We start from the raw sequence: 15,589 nt of genomic DNA, 5'->3' as shown, positions 1-15,589 counted from the left end.
AGGGCTTTCAAGGAAGCGAGAGTATGCGCCGAGAGAGTCTTGAGAGGACCGTCCTCCAAAAATCGCTGATGGCGGCCGTTGCCGAACACAGAATCCGTCGGGCAATAGGCGCCGAGATCAAAAGGACTGCTCCTCACCCTCGCGTCGACCGCGTTCAACAGCGCGACGATATTGGCTCGAAACTGGAAGGCTCAAATGGAAGACACACCCACCCCAACACGACATGTTCTCCGAGGACATCACCTGGTGCTGTTGTCTATCTTGATGATAGCTTTCAGGGAAATGGAAATCAAGAAGCTACCACCGAGTTTCTCCCTACACTTGCTCCGAATTCTACTCAACGAGGTCTCAGAGGTATGGCGTTGTGTTAACAAAAGTTGATACTGGGTATAACGCCTGGACAGGTTACACAGCCCAAATCGCATCGTGAATTGATGAAGGAGATCAATACAGGACCAGGGTCGACAACGAAGGAATCGGCACAATTCCTCGCAGCCATTAATACCATCGTACGCCTGGACTCTTCGGACTCAAACATCTCTGTCTGAAACATTCCCTAGCATGCAGAGCTGGTCACTACAGAAAAACTGGGCAATTTCTTGGGCAGTGAGTGTCTTGTAACACAGTGGCAGGACTCTCTCTCATTGCCCGCAGACCTCCCCACTCTATTCATTGAGAAGATAATGGAGGTGGGTGGCAATATCAATTTGGCCAATATGGATACTTAGTTTTGGACAGGATAACCCCAGATTTGTGTGTAGCATAATTCCTTCGATCATGGCCTCCAGTTGACCCGTTCTCAAGATGCGCAGATCGTTATTCGGCTACTTCTGTCGACGTTGTTTCGTCAGCTTCGTCAAGCTTTCCTATGTCGGTCTCGTCAAGTTGAGAGACGAATACCAAGCATGGTGTGCAGGACTACCAGTTCCGAGCTACAACTCAGTTCCCGAAGTCGATTTAACAAGTATGTGCGTCAAGAAAAAGGGTGTTCCGAAGTGGAAATGCCTGACAAGGACTTCCAGTCGACTACCTGCTTCAGAAAACATCGACAGACAGAAAGTCTTGGGCACAAGCAGAAACATACGCAGCGTATGTGTATTCCTGTTTCGGGCTTCCCTTATCAACTGAGCCTATCGTAGGTGGGAGAAGGGCAAGGCCATAGGGGACGAGAATATCGCGGTGGAGAACATTCGCAGATTCTTTGAACAGCACTTTCACGATAATACAGACTCGTGTGTTGATTTCCGCTCTCTTTCCTTCCTTGAACTCACCTTTCAGCAGCGGGTTCCGGCAGCACGCCTTGCTCAACGTTGTACAAATGCACTATGTCAACAAGGAATATGTAGCCGCAAGAAAGGTGAGGGACCTTAGTCCGAGTCTTCGCTGTGCTCATTCTCTTGAAGCTTCTAGGAGAAGCCATATCTGTTTCCCGTACAGCTAATGACAGGGCCACGTTATTGCACTGTCTAAGGTAGTATCTTCTAAAGGACTCCTGACCAGTACTAACACTTCTACAGCCTGCTGCATCGACTCCCGCCTGCACCTGGATTCAAAGCAACGATAAATGAAATTCAGCCCGACTTGGACCCTCTCGAGCTACTCTTCGATGTGAAGAAATTAATGGATGAGCAAAACGTGAGGCCGACTCGCATTCGTGCCGCAAACAGGCTTTGACGAAGTCTCCAGGAACAGCCTCTTTCCACAGCGTTCAGCAAGATAGTCCAGGCTACGGGGTTGTACGATCATCGTCTAGATGTATCCCGTGATCGCGAGTCTTCAGTACCGAATGAGGAGTACCAATGGGCGCAACATGCCGTCCAGGCGTATGTTTGGAAAGAAGCTGGTACGTCGAGTACGCCGAGACTAATGTCCAAGTCACTGATATCCTGCAGGATGTTCTCAGTTGGCGGCTTTGGAAGAGGACATTGTTATTGCTTTCACAGACATAGGCGGGGACAACTCCATTCGACTCAGTGTGCTGCTGAACCGAGCATATACGGTGCGTATCCCGAGATTGAAGTCTGACAATTGTGCCAATGTACCATACCTAGACTGCACTGGGAGGCGACTACAAGGCGGCACTTGCGCTACTGCTCGACCCGACCACTTGGAGAGGAATAACAATCCCTGATTATAGACTTTGGGCTCACGAGATATGGTGTATTCTCGCGCTTCGGTCTGTTCGTCGGTAAGACACCCACCTCAGGCTTCGGGCGGATGCCAGGACTGACATTTAATGAGAGGACAACTTCGACACTACAGAGAATATCTCCTTCCTAGGAAGCCTCAGGGCGAATTCAATCCCCGTTATTTCTCCTTTGAAGAGCTCAAAGCGGCTTCTCTGCCTGCAATCCGTCAATGTATCTACCAAGTTCTCCAATTCAAGGTCAGTGCTTTCATGGCCGCTGTTCAGAGGGGGACTGACAAGTGTCGACAGCAACACGACCAACTGTCCACAGCTGTGAATGATTTGTTAAAGCTGCTATTCCAGGCAGAGTTCCTGGGCAGATATGATGCCTACCGGACAGGCATCGTGTTGATGGCGGATTTCGGTTTGGAATTTAACATGGCAAAGAAGTCGAAGAGGATCCTTGGAGAGATCATGCCCCAGGTAAGATATTGTATGATAGCGCTGTACTCCAACTCATCTCCCTTCAGATCCTGACCAGCACGGTCAAAGAGTTGAGAGCGACGGCTTGCTTCACTTACGCCAGGTGCCTACTCGCAGCTGCCGACGAGGTCACCCGTGAGTAATTTCGATGCTTAAAGTTCTACCCCTGTTAACCAATATCTCGCAGCTGCCGTGATTGAGGAAGCCTTATATTACCTCTCCTTTGCAGATATGGATTTTGACCGGCTGGAAATGCGGTCGTCTGCCAAGGAGGTGCTTTACATGCAAGCTGTGCTGTACGAAAATCTGGGACAGACGGACAAGCGAAACGAGAGGATGCATGCGTACGACGAGGCGGAAAAGGCGGCTCTGAAGATGGGAAAGTCGGCGACGGATAGTCAATCTGAACAGGTGTATAATCTAGTGGTAGAAGTAGGGGCAGCGCTAGCTCGCCGGTAGTGGACGCGTCTGGGAACACACGTGATGCAATCATTTCAATCAACGACGTGACATGGGTCGGAAGGTTTGAACCTCAACCAGCTCAGTGACTGTCTTCTCCTAAGTCAACGCTCGGCCATGGACGGTCCAGCTCCACCAGAGGAGGATTTCACCACCCTCCCAATATCCGACAGAATCGCCCACAAAAACTGGAAAGCCCGTGTCAGTGGTTACGAAGCTTTAATCAAGACCTTCCAGAATACCGCCTCAGACACAGATCCCGCATTCAAGCCATATATCTCCAACACAGACCTCATAAAGAAGTTCGCAACAGATGCAAATGCAGTGGCTCAGGAAAAGGGTGTAGAGTCCCTGGTCGCCCTCGTCAAGTTCGCTGGAGAGACAGCAGCAAAGACCCGCGAGGCAATCGTGCCCGCGCTCGTGGACAAATGCCTGGGTTCAACCCGTGCAGGAACGAGAAACCAGGCAATTGAATTGGTTCTGCAATATGTTGAAGTTGAAAACGGGGGAACTGGCGTTGTGGCAAGTCTTGATTTCACTTTTCTCGGTCCCGGGCCCCAACTAATTGATTGACTTGGCATTCCTCGGTTAGAACGATCTCCTCCCCGGTCTAGGTGCAAAACAGCCAAAGGTCGTGGCTGGATGTGTTACAGCTTTGAAAGAAGTTATTCGGTGAGTTTCTTACCCTAAACAATAGAGATCAATATTCCCAACTCGAGATTCTCAGCAACTTCGGCATACAAGTTACACCACCCCCGCCAGTTTTGAAGGCCCTCCCCAAAATATTTGCTCACAGTGACAAGACAGTCAGAGCAGAGGGAACAGCCCTAGCACTCAGCCTCTACCAGTATCTCGGACCCGGAATCGAGTCATGGCTTTCAGACCTCAAACCCGTCCAGGTTAAAGAGTTGAAGGAGGCTTTCGAGGGGTTGGAAAAGGATGGGAAAGGGAAGGGATCTGTTAAACCCGAGCGTTTGACGAGGGAACTTGCGCGCGAGGCCGAATTGCAGGCAGACGCTGGAGAAGAGGCTGCGGAAGACGATGCCCCTGCAGGTGCGTAGTGACCTTCTACAATCGATCGTCCCTGCTTATAATCGCGTTTTAGAGCCCGAGGACTTTGATCCACGAGCCTTTGCAGAGCCCGAAGATATCGTACCCAAACTACCTGCTAACTTGCACACAAATTTGAAATCATCGAAGTGGAAGGAGCGCAAGGAGGCCCTCGACGATCTTTTGACCCTGGTCAATGCCACCCCCCGGATAAAGGATGCACCAGAGCTCTCAGAACTTGCAAAAGCACTGGCAACCTGCATCTCGAAAGATGCCAACATCAATTGCGTTATGGTCGCCGCCAACTGTTTAGAAGGTCTTGCAAAGGCGATGATGGATTCTTTCGCCAAATATCGAGAGAGCACAGTCCCACTCATGCTCGTTCGGTTGAAGGAACGCAAAGCGACTGTAACCGACGCGATCGGGGCCGCATTAGATGCTATCTTCTCCACGGTAGGAGGCACCATGGTCAGGCGTCAATTCGATCTCACCCTTGGCTTATTCTAGGTTACCTTGAACGACATCCTGCCGGATTTAGAGCCGGCTCTGAAGGATAAGAACCCTCAAGTCAAGGAAGGGACGTTGAAGTTCCTGGGTCGTGCTCTTTCAGCGGCCACTAGTGCTATTCCTCCCAACCAGATCAAGCCGCTATCCGAAAGTTTGGCAGTATTGCTGGAAGATGGCTTCGAGGGCGCTCGTAATGAAGCTGCAAACTGCTTTGGTACACTTATGAAGATGGTAGGGGAACGACCCCTCAACGCGATCATGGATTCAATGGCAGATGTAAGAAAAGCAAAGGTGAAAGAAGCCTTCGAGAAAGCAACCGTGAAATGCAAAGCAGGCGGTGCAGCTCCAGCTCGCAAGGCCCCTCCTGCCGCCGCGGCACCCAAAGCGCCAGCCACCAAAAAGCCCGCAGCCAAACCTCCTGCAGCAGCAGCTCCTCCCCCCGAGCCAGAGAAGGAGCCTGAGGCCCCGCCCCCTCCTAAGAAACCTGTTGCTAAACCATCGGTGACTAGTTTCCTCCCAGAGACGGCGAATAAGTATGCTCATCTGCAATCTACAGGCCAAGAAAGTTCCGGCTGTTGTGGCTGCGGCCTCTGCTCCTGCTGCAGCAAAGAAGCCCGTTGGGACTGCCCCTCCCGCTGCCAAAGGAGGGAAGCCTGCACCCGCGCCAGCTGCGAGTGCATTAGATAGTTTCAAATACAAGCACACTCCCGAAGATGCAGAAGCAGTGGCTGCCGACATGATTCCTTCGAACCTGCTTACCGATTTCGCAGACTCCAACTGGAAAACGCGATTGGCCGCCCTAGAGGAAATGACAACATGGCTAGAAGGCGAAGTGGACACGATTGATGCCGAGGTACTTGTACGCGCTCTGGCAAAGAAGGGTTGGAGCGAGAAGAACTTCCAAGTGCGCAGACAGAATCCCTTATCACATTAAATTCTGACCGAGATTTAGGTGTCGACGAAACTCTATGCCATTCTGAGTATCCTCGCTCAGAGGTGTCCCAGTTTCGGTCGGTCTTGCGTGGCTCTGAGCGTTGGTCATCTCACGGAGAAGCTTGGTGACATGAAGTTAAAGAAGCCAGCTGGAGACACTTTGTTGGATTTTGTGGAGAAAACTTCGCTGCAGTTTGTCCTTTCTCAAGGTACGATCAATATTTTCCAGGCTGTAAGGTTTTCTTACCAACATCCTCAGCGTACGAGCCGTTGTCCAAACAGAAGGCTCCCAAGGTCCTCGCCGACGCTATCACCTGGATTGGTACTGCTCTGACTGAGTTTGGAATCGCGGGTCTGTCTCTGCGTTCGGTCATCGATTTCCTCAAGGTCGGCCTCGCAAACTCTAATGCTGCTGTCCGTACCAGTGCAACGAAGACATTAGTTACTATCAAATTGTTCGCTGGTTCAGGCATCAAAGACCTCCTGGAAGACATCAATCCTCAGCTACTTTCAACCATCTCGAGTGAATTCGACAAAGCAGAGGGTACACCAGCACCAACGCCGTCTCGAACATCGGCCGACGTTGTTAACCTTGCACCTGCGGGTGGAAGTGGGAAGGGTGGCGCTGCAGCTGCGGATGCTCTCGACGACCTCTTCCCGAGAGTCGAGTTGGATGGCTTGATGAAGGGTACTACGATCTTGACTGACGCCAAGAGCGACGCTTGGAAGACCAAGAAAGAAGCGTTGGAAACCTTGCAAGCAATCCTAGACCAAGGAAACAATAAACGGCTCAAGCCGAACATGGGTTCGTCTTTCGTCTGCCAGCGCTATCAAAAATACTGATTCACCTCTAGGCGAGATTGGTCAGATTCTCAAGGCAAGAGTGGTCGATACCAACAAGGCTGTCCAAACCCTGGCGCTTGACATCGTCGCTCGCATAGCGACCGGCATGGGCAAGGGATTTGAAAAGCATTCCAGACTGTTTGCGACCCCTGTCGCGACTGTGCTCTCCGATCAAAAGGCGCCTATCCGCAACTCCGCCCTCCAGACGTTGACCGCGATTGCAACAGCCTGCGAGGGGTTGGAATCTCTGGTTGCCGGCTTTGCAACTGCTTTGGAAACGCAGAATCCACTCCAGAAAGCTACCCTCCTTGGATGGCTAGCCGATTGGCTCAAGGAGAACGAGGCCTCTTCCAGCCTAGATTTACACGCATGGGCAGCTTCCGTCGTTGGATCCCTCGATGATCGCAACGCTGATGTTCGCAAAGGTGCTCAAGCCATCCTGCCTTTCTTGATCAAGCACGCCGGTTACGACTTCGTTCTGCAACAAACCAATGCCCTGAAGCCAGCTTCCAGATCCACGGCCGTTCCTCTCATCCAGGCTGCCAGGCCAGCCGGTTCCGAGGCCCCAGCTCCTCCTCCTGCAGCCCCCGCACCTGAGAAGAAAGCACCAGCACCAAGGCCATCGTCCGTGGCTTCGATCAGACCACCCAGCCGGGCCTCAGATGGGCCTGGGGCCGCTGCACCAGCCGCCATGAAGCCTCCTAGCAAACTTGGCGTTCGACGAAAGTTACCCCAGGGCACAAGTCGTCCGGAATCCCGCGCCGAATCTGTCGCAGAGTCGGGACTCAGACTGCCTGGTGCTTCAGGCCTCAGAAAACCTGGGGCCCCTGCTGTCCAATCCCCAGTACAAAGTTCGACAGGGCCTTTCCATTCCACCAACCCTGACAGTAAACGTTTACGTCTTGGCAAGGATGTGCAGAAGTGGATCAACGAGGGCGGGGCGGGTAGGAAGGACTTGGCAGAGTTGCTTCAAACCCAAATGGAACCGCATGCCTCCAAGGAGCTTATTTCTCGGCTATTCAGCAATGACCACAATGCTGTCAATGACCATGTTACCGGTTTGGGCATGATGGCGGACTTCTACTCCAGCGCTCAGGGGGACGAAATAGCGGAGAAGATTTGCATCGCGAACATCGACTTCCCACTCAAATATGTATCGTTGAAGGTACACGAGTCCCAGTCGAACCTCGTCGCCAAGTGTCTCGACGTTACTGAGGCGGTTCTTGGATTTGCGAGAGCCGTGAACTATCAATTGAGCGAAAGCGAGGCGATTTGCTTCGTACCGACCATGGCCTACAAGGTTAGATCCTCTTTCTTTCACACGACTCACAGTGCTCACACAGTTCTTCATTCAGCTTGGTGATGCTCGAGAGCCAGTCAGAAATCGAGTGTCGTTGATCATCCGAAGTCTACCAAAGGTCTACGCATACAGCCGGATATTCCAGTTCCTCCTGGAACACGGTTGTAAGGCCAAGGTCGCTAAAACCCGACAAGGGTCTTTGGATGAAATCTCGGCGATCCTGAAGAAATCAGGGATGAGCGCTTGCGAGCCCTCGAAGGCAATGCCCGCCATTGCAGCACTCATTTCTGACAAGGACCCCGCTGTTCGAAAATCAGCTCTAACCGCGTTGAGGTAAGAACGGAAGCCCTATGATGAAATCCGGTACTGACGTGGTCGTAGTGAGGTCTACACCCTCGTTGGAGAAAAGATATGGTCTTTGGTTGGCCCCTTGTCTCCCAAGGACAAGACCCAGCTCGAAGAGCGCCTCCGTCGTGTCCCGGGTCCAAGTACAGTGGATAAGCCTGAGCCGGCACCTGCACCTTCCGCAGTTCCAGCACCTGTTTCACGGTTGGCAGGGAGCGGCCTTCAACGTCCGAGCAGTCCCGCAATGTCAAGGTTAGCAAGACCGGCATCTCCTGCAAGGTCACTAAGACCAGTATCACCTGCGGTCCCAGCCGTTTCCGCCCCCGAGTCTCCTGTTCGCGCTCGTGCAGGAAGTCTTGCATCCAATGGGCCCGCGTCTCCAACAGGCATCGCTCGCCCCAAATCTCTTCTGCCCTCCCGATTGGCAAGACCCAGAACCAACATGCCTCAGCCCGCATTTAACTCCGCTGCCACTGCTCCCCCTCCGCCAAGAGAGGAGACGCCTCCACCGCCGGAGCCAGAGCCTCTGAGAATGAGGACAGCGACTTCGAATGGGTACCACTCTAGCGATCGAGAATTGCCCGCTCCGCGCTCCGAAAGTTCCGACGACGTTACGATTACGATCTCTAGCATACTGAGCAGCGATCCGACGCGTAGTGTTGATGCGCTCAAGAAGATTCAAAAGATTCTTTCCGTCAGTCCTGAAGCAGGGCCTTCATCCCCTCAATATCGGGACCTGGCTGAACACACAGAAGGACTCATAGAGACAATCACACTCCAGATGGCGCATGCCTTTGAGAACCCGGAAAACCTTTTGCCAGACGATAACTTCCGCCTTGCCAAACACCTGATCCAGACGTTGAACAACTTCTGTGACCATTCCTTCCTGGCCGAGTCGCTCACGGTGGGGATTTTAACATCTCTTCTGGAGGAGTTGACATTACGGCTATTGGAGACTGATGACAGCTCTGTCAAGAAGATCAAGGATTTATCACGGTTCATCAACATGATCATTCTGCGCTTGTTCGCCACTGGTCGCCGTATGTCTATCTTCAGGTAAGGATGAGTTTTTGTCAGGTCCCTCTTATAGCTTAACACGTTATACAGGGCTCTTTTCGCATTGCTGCTGCAAATTGTCAAGCCGTTCCCGAGCAGAGGAACCCTCCCTGATTCCAAGGAAGCCAAAGTTGCTGAATTGGTGCTGAAGTGTGTTTGGAAGCTGGCACGTAACATCCCTCAAGACTTGGCCGACTCCGTCTTGGACCCTGTGGAATTGTTCCCGGCTGTTGAGCACTTCCTTCAGTCTGTTCCTCCCAATGAATGGCGAGCACGTGCAACGAACAAGGTACCCTGTGGAGACATGCCATTGCGAACAATCAAGGTGATCATTCAGCATGTCGTCGGTAAGTGGTTGTTTCATTGGAGGGAGTCCTCAATTTATTCTGATCGCAATGCAGGTCACTACGGGGACGACGTGTACGAGTTGCTTTCCGCGTCATTCGACGACCCTTCGGCGACGATAGTCTACCCCTATGTGTATAGGATTTTGAATTCGTCCAACAAGGGAGCCGCTGCAGGAGCAGGTGCCCTCCGCGGCAACATCAACCCTCCCGTTGGCAGGAGCTCACGAGCGATTTCACCTGCTTCCAGTCGGCCACGATCCCCTGTCGATTCTGTTTCAGCACGTTCCCATCGGGAAGCCACCAGCCATCGCACCAGCCCCAGTGGTTCTTCGGCCAACGGGAATCACCCTCCCTATACACCCGCAGAGGAACCAGACCCAGACGCACAGCTACTAACCATTATCGGCCATATCTCCAGCGAAACCACGGGGGCACTGCACAAAGAAGGGATCACCGAGTTACACCACTTCCTCAAAGCGTATCCGCACAAGCGGCCGAGGGTCGAGAAGATGCTTGAATCAACAGGTCCAGTGTTTAGGAAGTACATCAATCGTGCATTGGCAAGCCGTGCCGCCGAAGACCAAGAACGGGAAGTTGCTGTCACACAATGTAAGTCAATCGGGGCATCTTATCTTGCGATATAAAACTGACGGTTTTTGCAGCGCTAGAAAGTACACCCAGCAGGGACCGGGGGATGCCAAGCCCGACCTTGCGTTCACCTACTCGAGCGACGTCCGGTGCAGCGGATACTGGAGAGCGCCTTTCTCGGCTCCATGACATCTTCCAGTACCGGTCGAGCACTATCAGCTCGGGGTCGTCTGCACCACGGACATCCAACGACTTTGGATCTTCTTAACCACTTTTCTTTTTGTTCTTCGAACTTATCGCTACTGTCGTCGCTTTCGCTGCATCGCATGTGTAAATTATATGCTAGATATTCCCCCGAACATACTAGAATGATGGATTGGTATTGTTTGAGATCAAGGGCTTAGGCTTGCCAGGACGCGGGAGCAATCCAAATACGTCGGTTGTGACAGTGTCGCATTCCGACAAAAGCTGCACCAATCTCAACATTCTTTTCTTCTTCCTTCTGTTCACCCCTGATTCCCGTTCCTTTCCAATGGCGAAGAAAGTGGTTTCCCAGTCGCCAGTGCCTTACGAGGCCGTTATGCTCTTCTGGAGAATGGTTACCCAGATATTCTTCAGAGAGATACGGCCTCGCGGCGCCTTCAACATCCCTCGTTCTGGTCCAGTGATATTCGTGGCCGCACCACACCACAACCAGGTGAGCTCCAACTGCGTCAAAGAGTAAAAAGTTAGGCTCATGAGGCCAGTTCCTTGATCCCCTGTTGCTCAGTCTTGAAGTATGGCGAGAGACCCACCGCTCAGTGCAATTCCTGGCGGCAGCGAAGAGTATGAAGCGAAAGGACGTCGGGTTTTTCATCAAAATGATGAATAGTAGTATGTAAACTGCTTCTCGCTTCTCCGTAATGAATTTCACGTATTGCCTACAGTCCCTGTCGAGCGAGCGGCCGACGCAGCGACCTCCGGTGTTGGCAAGATCTGGCTCTCCCTTGACGACCCCTGCCTTATTCTCGGAGACGGAACACAGTTTACCAAAGACTTTACGCCTCGCATGCAGATCATGTTACCAAAATCTGTCAACTCTGCACTTGCTGAAGTCAGCGAAGTTATCTCTGACACCGAACTACGAATCAAACGCGAATTCGGTGGAGAATCAGGCAAGGGGACTGCTCGTATCAGGGAGAAGGTCGAAGAGCTGCGAAAAGAGGGCGTCCAGGGTCTCGAATACAAGAAACTCCCCTTTGTCGACCAACAAGAGATGTATAGACACGTCTATCAGGCCCTGAAGAACGGTGGTTCCATTGGTATTTTCCCCGAAGGTTTGTTTCCCGGTCTTGTCTTGTTCAATGGGATATTCAATCTAATTCCGTTCAGGTGGAAGTCATGACCGAACGGATCTCCTTCCGCTAAAAGCCGGCGTCTCCATCATGGCTTTGGGAGCCATGGCAAATGACCCTAGCGTTCAAGTCAAGATTGTCCCCGTTGGCCTGTCTTACTTCCATGCCCATCGCTTCAGGTCGCGTGCTGTAGTGGAATTCGGTGCGGCTCTCGACGTACCCACTGAGTATGTAGAAATGTTCAAGGAGGGTGGGGCAAAGAAGCGTGAAGCGGTTGCCAATTTTCTTGAGTTGATCTACAACTCTCTCAAGACTGTTACCGTCCGAGCCCCTGACTACGATACCCTAATGGTAAGAGAATCGTATTATTTTAACGCCTTGTCAGAAATAATGACCCCTGTTAGCTTATTCAAGCAGTCCGACGCCTTTACAAAACCCCAGGCCAACACTTAACACTAGGTCAGGTCGTGACACTGAACCGGCGGCTATTGGAAGGCTACACCCATTTCAAGGACGAGCCACGCGTTCAGAAGCTGAGAGGTGACGTTCTGAAGTATAATCGTATGGTTCGCGATCTGGGCTTGCGTGATCATCAGGTGAGCCACCTCGTCCTCCTCTTGACCGGCGTTTGCCAACGTGGTACCTAGGTTCCTCGAGCCAAGAAAGCCGGTTGGAAGTCTTTTGGGCTATTGACATACCGCCTCGGTTTGTTGCTGGTGTGGACAATCTTGGCATTGCCCGGAACCATCTTGAACGCCCCCATGTTCATCCTTGCGTCCATTATCTCGCGAAAAAAGGCCAAAGGCAAGTCATGCAGGGCAATCATATTACCTATATACTGACATCTATTCAGAGGCTCTCGCGGCTTCCGTGGTCAAGGTTGCGGGGCGAGACGTTCTCGCAACATGGAAGGTATTGATTGCTCTCGGTGTAACGCCAATCCTCTATACAATCTACGCAATTATCGCCACAATCATTGCAATTCGTGCCAAAGCTCCTCTCAAATGGAGAATCCTCACTCCTTTTATTACGATTTTCTCTCTTCCTTTCATGAATTACGCTTCGCTCAAATTCGGAGAAGCTGGGATGGACGTTCTCAAGTAAGTAATCTTCCTAAGACTCGTTAGATTGCTACCAAATATTCTACCAGGTCCCTTCCTCCTCTCATCGTTGCCTTGGTTCCTGGTCAGCAGCGCTCCCTCGATAAACTGAAGGCGACCCGAGAGCACCTCTCCAACGAGGTTGCTTCCCTCATCAATGATTTTGGACCTCGTCTCTATGAAGATTTCGACGAAGTAAGCTAGTTCAACGCCCCTTGGTTTCCTGGTGTCTGACATCCTCCCTTGTAGACCCGCATCGTTGTGCCATCTGCTAGTGCCCCACCATCTGGAGGATCATCGGGCATCTGGAGGCGGAAGAGCAGCGTCGGAGCTGTCGATGCTCAAGGCCTCGGGCTCACTCATCCCATGACATGGTTGGACGAACGGCTGTTCGGATGGTCGCAAAGTGCTCGGCGTGGAACAAGTGCATGGGGTGGTCACGACGATATCAGTCGCGTTGCGACCCCGGACGAATCGGAAGAGGAGGACAATGGAGATTATGACAATGTTGTCGGTATTCTCCATGATGACGGCCTTGCGCGAACTCGGAGCAGGAATAGTTCTTATGCCGACCTTCAGAGACTCCGAATGTCTGGCATGATCTCCGCCAAATCCGCAGAAGCCACCAGCACCGCCGTCCCTCAGCCCAAGGCCGCTAGTCACCGAACACGGAGGCCGAGCTTATCCAACGATGTCCCTGTCGAGCGCCTCGCTCAAATTCCGGGCGAGGAGCCCTTCCCGGAGGTGACCAAAGACCTCAACAAGGAGATGACCCGCTCAAAATCTACCTAGACGCTTTCCATCTTGTTTCTTACTCTAGATTCGTTCTTCTATACTAGGAGTACATATTGCATTTGTTGTGTGTATGTAGTTTTCATTTTAACCTACCCATTCGGAGGACTAGTAGGACTGGTAATGCATTACCTGTGGACTGTAGTGTGGACACTGCATAAGATACATTCGTTTGTGACGTCTAGCATACAGACCAAACATATGTAATAAATAAGACCGTGTGGTCTCCATTGTGGTCGGAGTTCTCATCTATCCAATGGGTGTGGCCTTGCATTAGATATACAATCACGCAGATTTGGCGGCAGTGAGAACTTCAACACCAGTTTCGGTAACCCTAGAAGAGAACCAAAATGAGAAGGACTGGTGTTCTGAAAGAGGCGTGACAAACTTACAAAACCGTCTCCTCAAATTGGGCGCTTCGCTTGCCGTCTACGGTTGTCGCAGTCCAGTTGTCAGGCCAATGAACGTCAGCCCAGTTGTTGCCGAGATTAATCATCTAATGTAATAGGGAGAGATGAGATTTGCGTCGCCTTTTCATAGGTAGGGATCGTGTTTCTGTGCTCACCGGCTCGATGGAGAAGGTCTGGCAACACCAAGAGAGTCAATCGCTGAAACCAATTAATGCGAGCAGGCGTGACTCACCATCCCAGGCTTCATAGTTCCCACTGCCTTGTTCTTGGCATAATGAGGAATATTGGGAGCGGTATGGAAGAGCTCGTTGATTCCGTGGCCTGTAAACGTTCGGACGACAGAGCAACCGTTGGCCTTGGCTATTGGTTCACTGGTCATCGTCGCCATGACATATGAGAGACGGTGGGACGACAAAGAACTGCAAGTGTACGCACATGGCTTTTCCAAGGTCCCTGAAGAGCGCCCCAGGCTTGACCAAGGCAATGGCTGCATCCAGACACTCCCTGGTCACGCGAATGAGTTTGGCGCTCTCGTCGTCAATCTTTCCAACAGGGTATGTAGCGTTTAGATCGCCATGATACCCTACCAACCGAAAATGCGATTAAAACGGGGACATGGAGCATTAGAAAACAGGATGACGCACCGTCGAAATAGAGTGAGACGTCTAAAGACAACCAAATAAAATTAGCCTTGTGCTTTAATTAAGGGATCCACAGCGACACAATCATTGCCTTTGACGAATGAGGCGAAGAAGGGATAGGACACCTGACACCTCTTCAAAGACCCGATTCAAGTGGACAACAAAAAAAAAGACAACGCCAGGGGGACAACGGAAAATAAATTGCTTGGGAACTCCAAGCAAGAAACGGTAACAAGGAAGATTTCACTCACCGATGTTGACAATATCACCCTCGCGTAACGGGCGCTTATCCGGGATACCGTGGCAAATTACCTCATTCACGGAGCTAAAGAACAAAGGAAAGAGTCAGTTGCGTGGCGTCGTCAAGGAACATAATTTGGGGCCAATAGAGGAAGGGGTTGACAAGGAAAGCGGAGAATGGAGAACCGAGTTGGGATCAAGTAGTTGAGCAGAAGAAGGTAGACGGACGTGCAAACTGATTTTGGGAAGCCACGGTAGTTGAGTGGGGAAGGATAGGCATTGCGTTCGATGCAAGCGTTGTGGACGACTTCGTCGATTTCGTCTGTGGTCACTCCTGGGCGGACATAAGTGGCGGCGAGGTCAAGGATTTCTCTTCCCAACTATGACATTGTTCAATGCAATTCCATCAAATCCCAGGCACAACAAGGTTACAACAAGTCCTATCAATAAGTAACACCGGAAGCACGCACCCTGCAGACAGTCCTCATCTTCTCGATTTGTTGGGCATTGAGAATTCTTGGGGGTTGACCTGCGGCTTGCATCTCGGATTTGGGAATGCCTGGGAACACGAGATATGAATTTACTGGGTCCGGCCAAAATGAGGAAACGGGACTTTACCAGTTACAGCATAATCGGGCTTTGGAATGTGGTCTGGGACCAGGCGCGTGGGGGATAGCGGATACCAAGGGTGTAGTGCGCCCGTAAATTGGTAGTTGGGGAATGGATTGTACACGCCATCTTTTGGAAGAGGGCATCGGCGGCTGGCTCACCCAATCTGGGCCAAGAGGAACGTACCTGGAAGCAGCGAGAACTTGGCCCCGGGTTTTGCGAGATCGTGGATAATTTTATGAGTTTTCTAAGTGGGATTGTTGAGATTTCAGTAAATCGGAAGATACTATTCCGAGTGTACGCACCCCTGAAAAAGGATATCAGCATTGCTAGAACGTCAAGAGCCCTTTACATCGCCTACATCCAGCTTTAAAGCATTCCTGTCCGCAAAAGAAGGAACCCTTGATGCCTAGTCTGCGGATGG

General features: G+C 51.6%; 4 protein-coding genes across 4 annotated transcripts; 3 read left to right on the top strand and 1 right to left on the bottom strand.

Moving 5' to 3' along the window:
• Window positions 1–282: 282 nt before the first annotated feature.
• Window positions 283–3,070, top strand: CC1G_13916 (hypothetical protein; the record flags this gene model as incomplete). Its single annotated transcript, XM_002911830.1, has 18 exons — window positions 283–354; window positions 414–509; window positions 561–606; window positions 655–689; window positions 739–753; window positions 805–964; window positions 1,023–1,089; window positions 1,140–1,232; window positions 1,279–1,357; window positions 1,404–1,471; window positions 1,518–1,635; window positions 1,687–1,843; window positions 1,893–1,999; window positions 2,052–2,188; window positions 2,263–2,386; window positions 2,492–2,611; window positions 2,659–2,746; window positions 2,799–3,070. The coding sequence occupies 18 exons, from the start codon at window positions 283–285 to the stop codon at window positions 3,068–3,070; spliced, it is 1,854 nt and encodes a 617-aa protein (XP_002911876.1).
• Window positions 3,071–3,187: 117 nt separating this feature from the next.
• CC1G_13915 (microtubule associated protein) lies at window positions 3,188–10,307 on the top strand (the record flags this gene model as incomplete). Its single annotated transcript, XM_002911829.1, has 14 exons — window positions 3,188–3,589; window positions 3,663–3,742; window positions 3,798–4,123; window positions 4,176–4,573; window positions 4,628–5,128; window positions 5,184–5,531; window positions 5,580–5,769; window positions 5,820–6,365; window positions 6,415–7,703; window positions 7,759–8,036; window positions 8,085–9,104; window positions 9,156–9,451; window positions 9,506–10,060; window positions 10,114–10,307. 14 exons carry the CDS (start codon window positions 3,188–3,190, stop codon window positions 10,305–10,307), a joined length of 6,423 nt encoding a protein of 2,140 aa, XP_002911875.1.
• Window positions 10,308–10,571: 264 nt separating this feature from the next.
• Window positions 10,572–13,265, top strand: CC1G_04274 (glycerol-3-phosphate O-acyltransferase; the record flags this gene model as incomplete). Its single annotated transcript, XM_001833243.2, has 9 exons — window positions 10,572–10,736; window positions 10,786–10,912; window positions 10,966–11,355; window positions 11,411–11,724; window positions 11,778–11,969; window positions 12,021–12,078; window positions 12,227–12,473; window positions 12,524–12,668; window positions 12,723–13,265. 9 exons carry the CDS (start codon window positions 10,572–10,574, stop codon window positions 13,263–13,265), a joined length of 2,181 nt encoding a protein of 726 aa, XP_001833295.2.
• Window positions 12,995–15,098, bottom strand: CC1G_04273 (methionine aminopeptidase; the record flags this gene model as incomplete). Its single annotated transcript, XM_001833242.2, has 9 exons — window positions 12,995–13,599; window positions 13,658–13,761; window positions 13,831–13,848; window positions 13,908–14,046; window positions 14,111–14,258; window positions 14,320–14,340; window positions 14,568–14,641; window positions 14,785–14,936; window positions 15,027–15,098. The coding sequence occupies 9 exons, from the start codon at window positions 15,096–15,098 to the stop codon at window positions 13,551–13,553; spliced, it is 777 nt and encodes a 258-aa protein (XP_001833294.1). The 3' UTR covers window positions 12,995–13,550.
• Between the last annotated feature and the right edge of the window lie 491 nt (window positions 15,099–15,589).

The sequence above is a fragment of the Coprinopsis cinerea genome, assembly GCF_000182895.1.
Source record: "Coprinopsis cinerea okayama7#130 chromosome 2 map unlocalized cont3.2, whole genome shotgun sequence".
Lineage (NCBI taxonomy): Eukaryota > Fungi > Basidiomycota > Agaricomycetes > Agaricales > Psathyrellaceae > Coprinopsis > Coprinopsis cinerea.
Note: the sequence above shows the minus strand (reverse complement) of the source record. Positions and strands in the feature narration are given on the sequence as shown.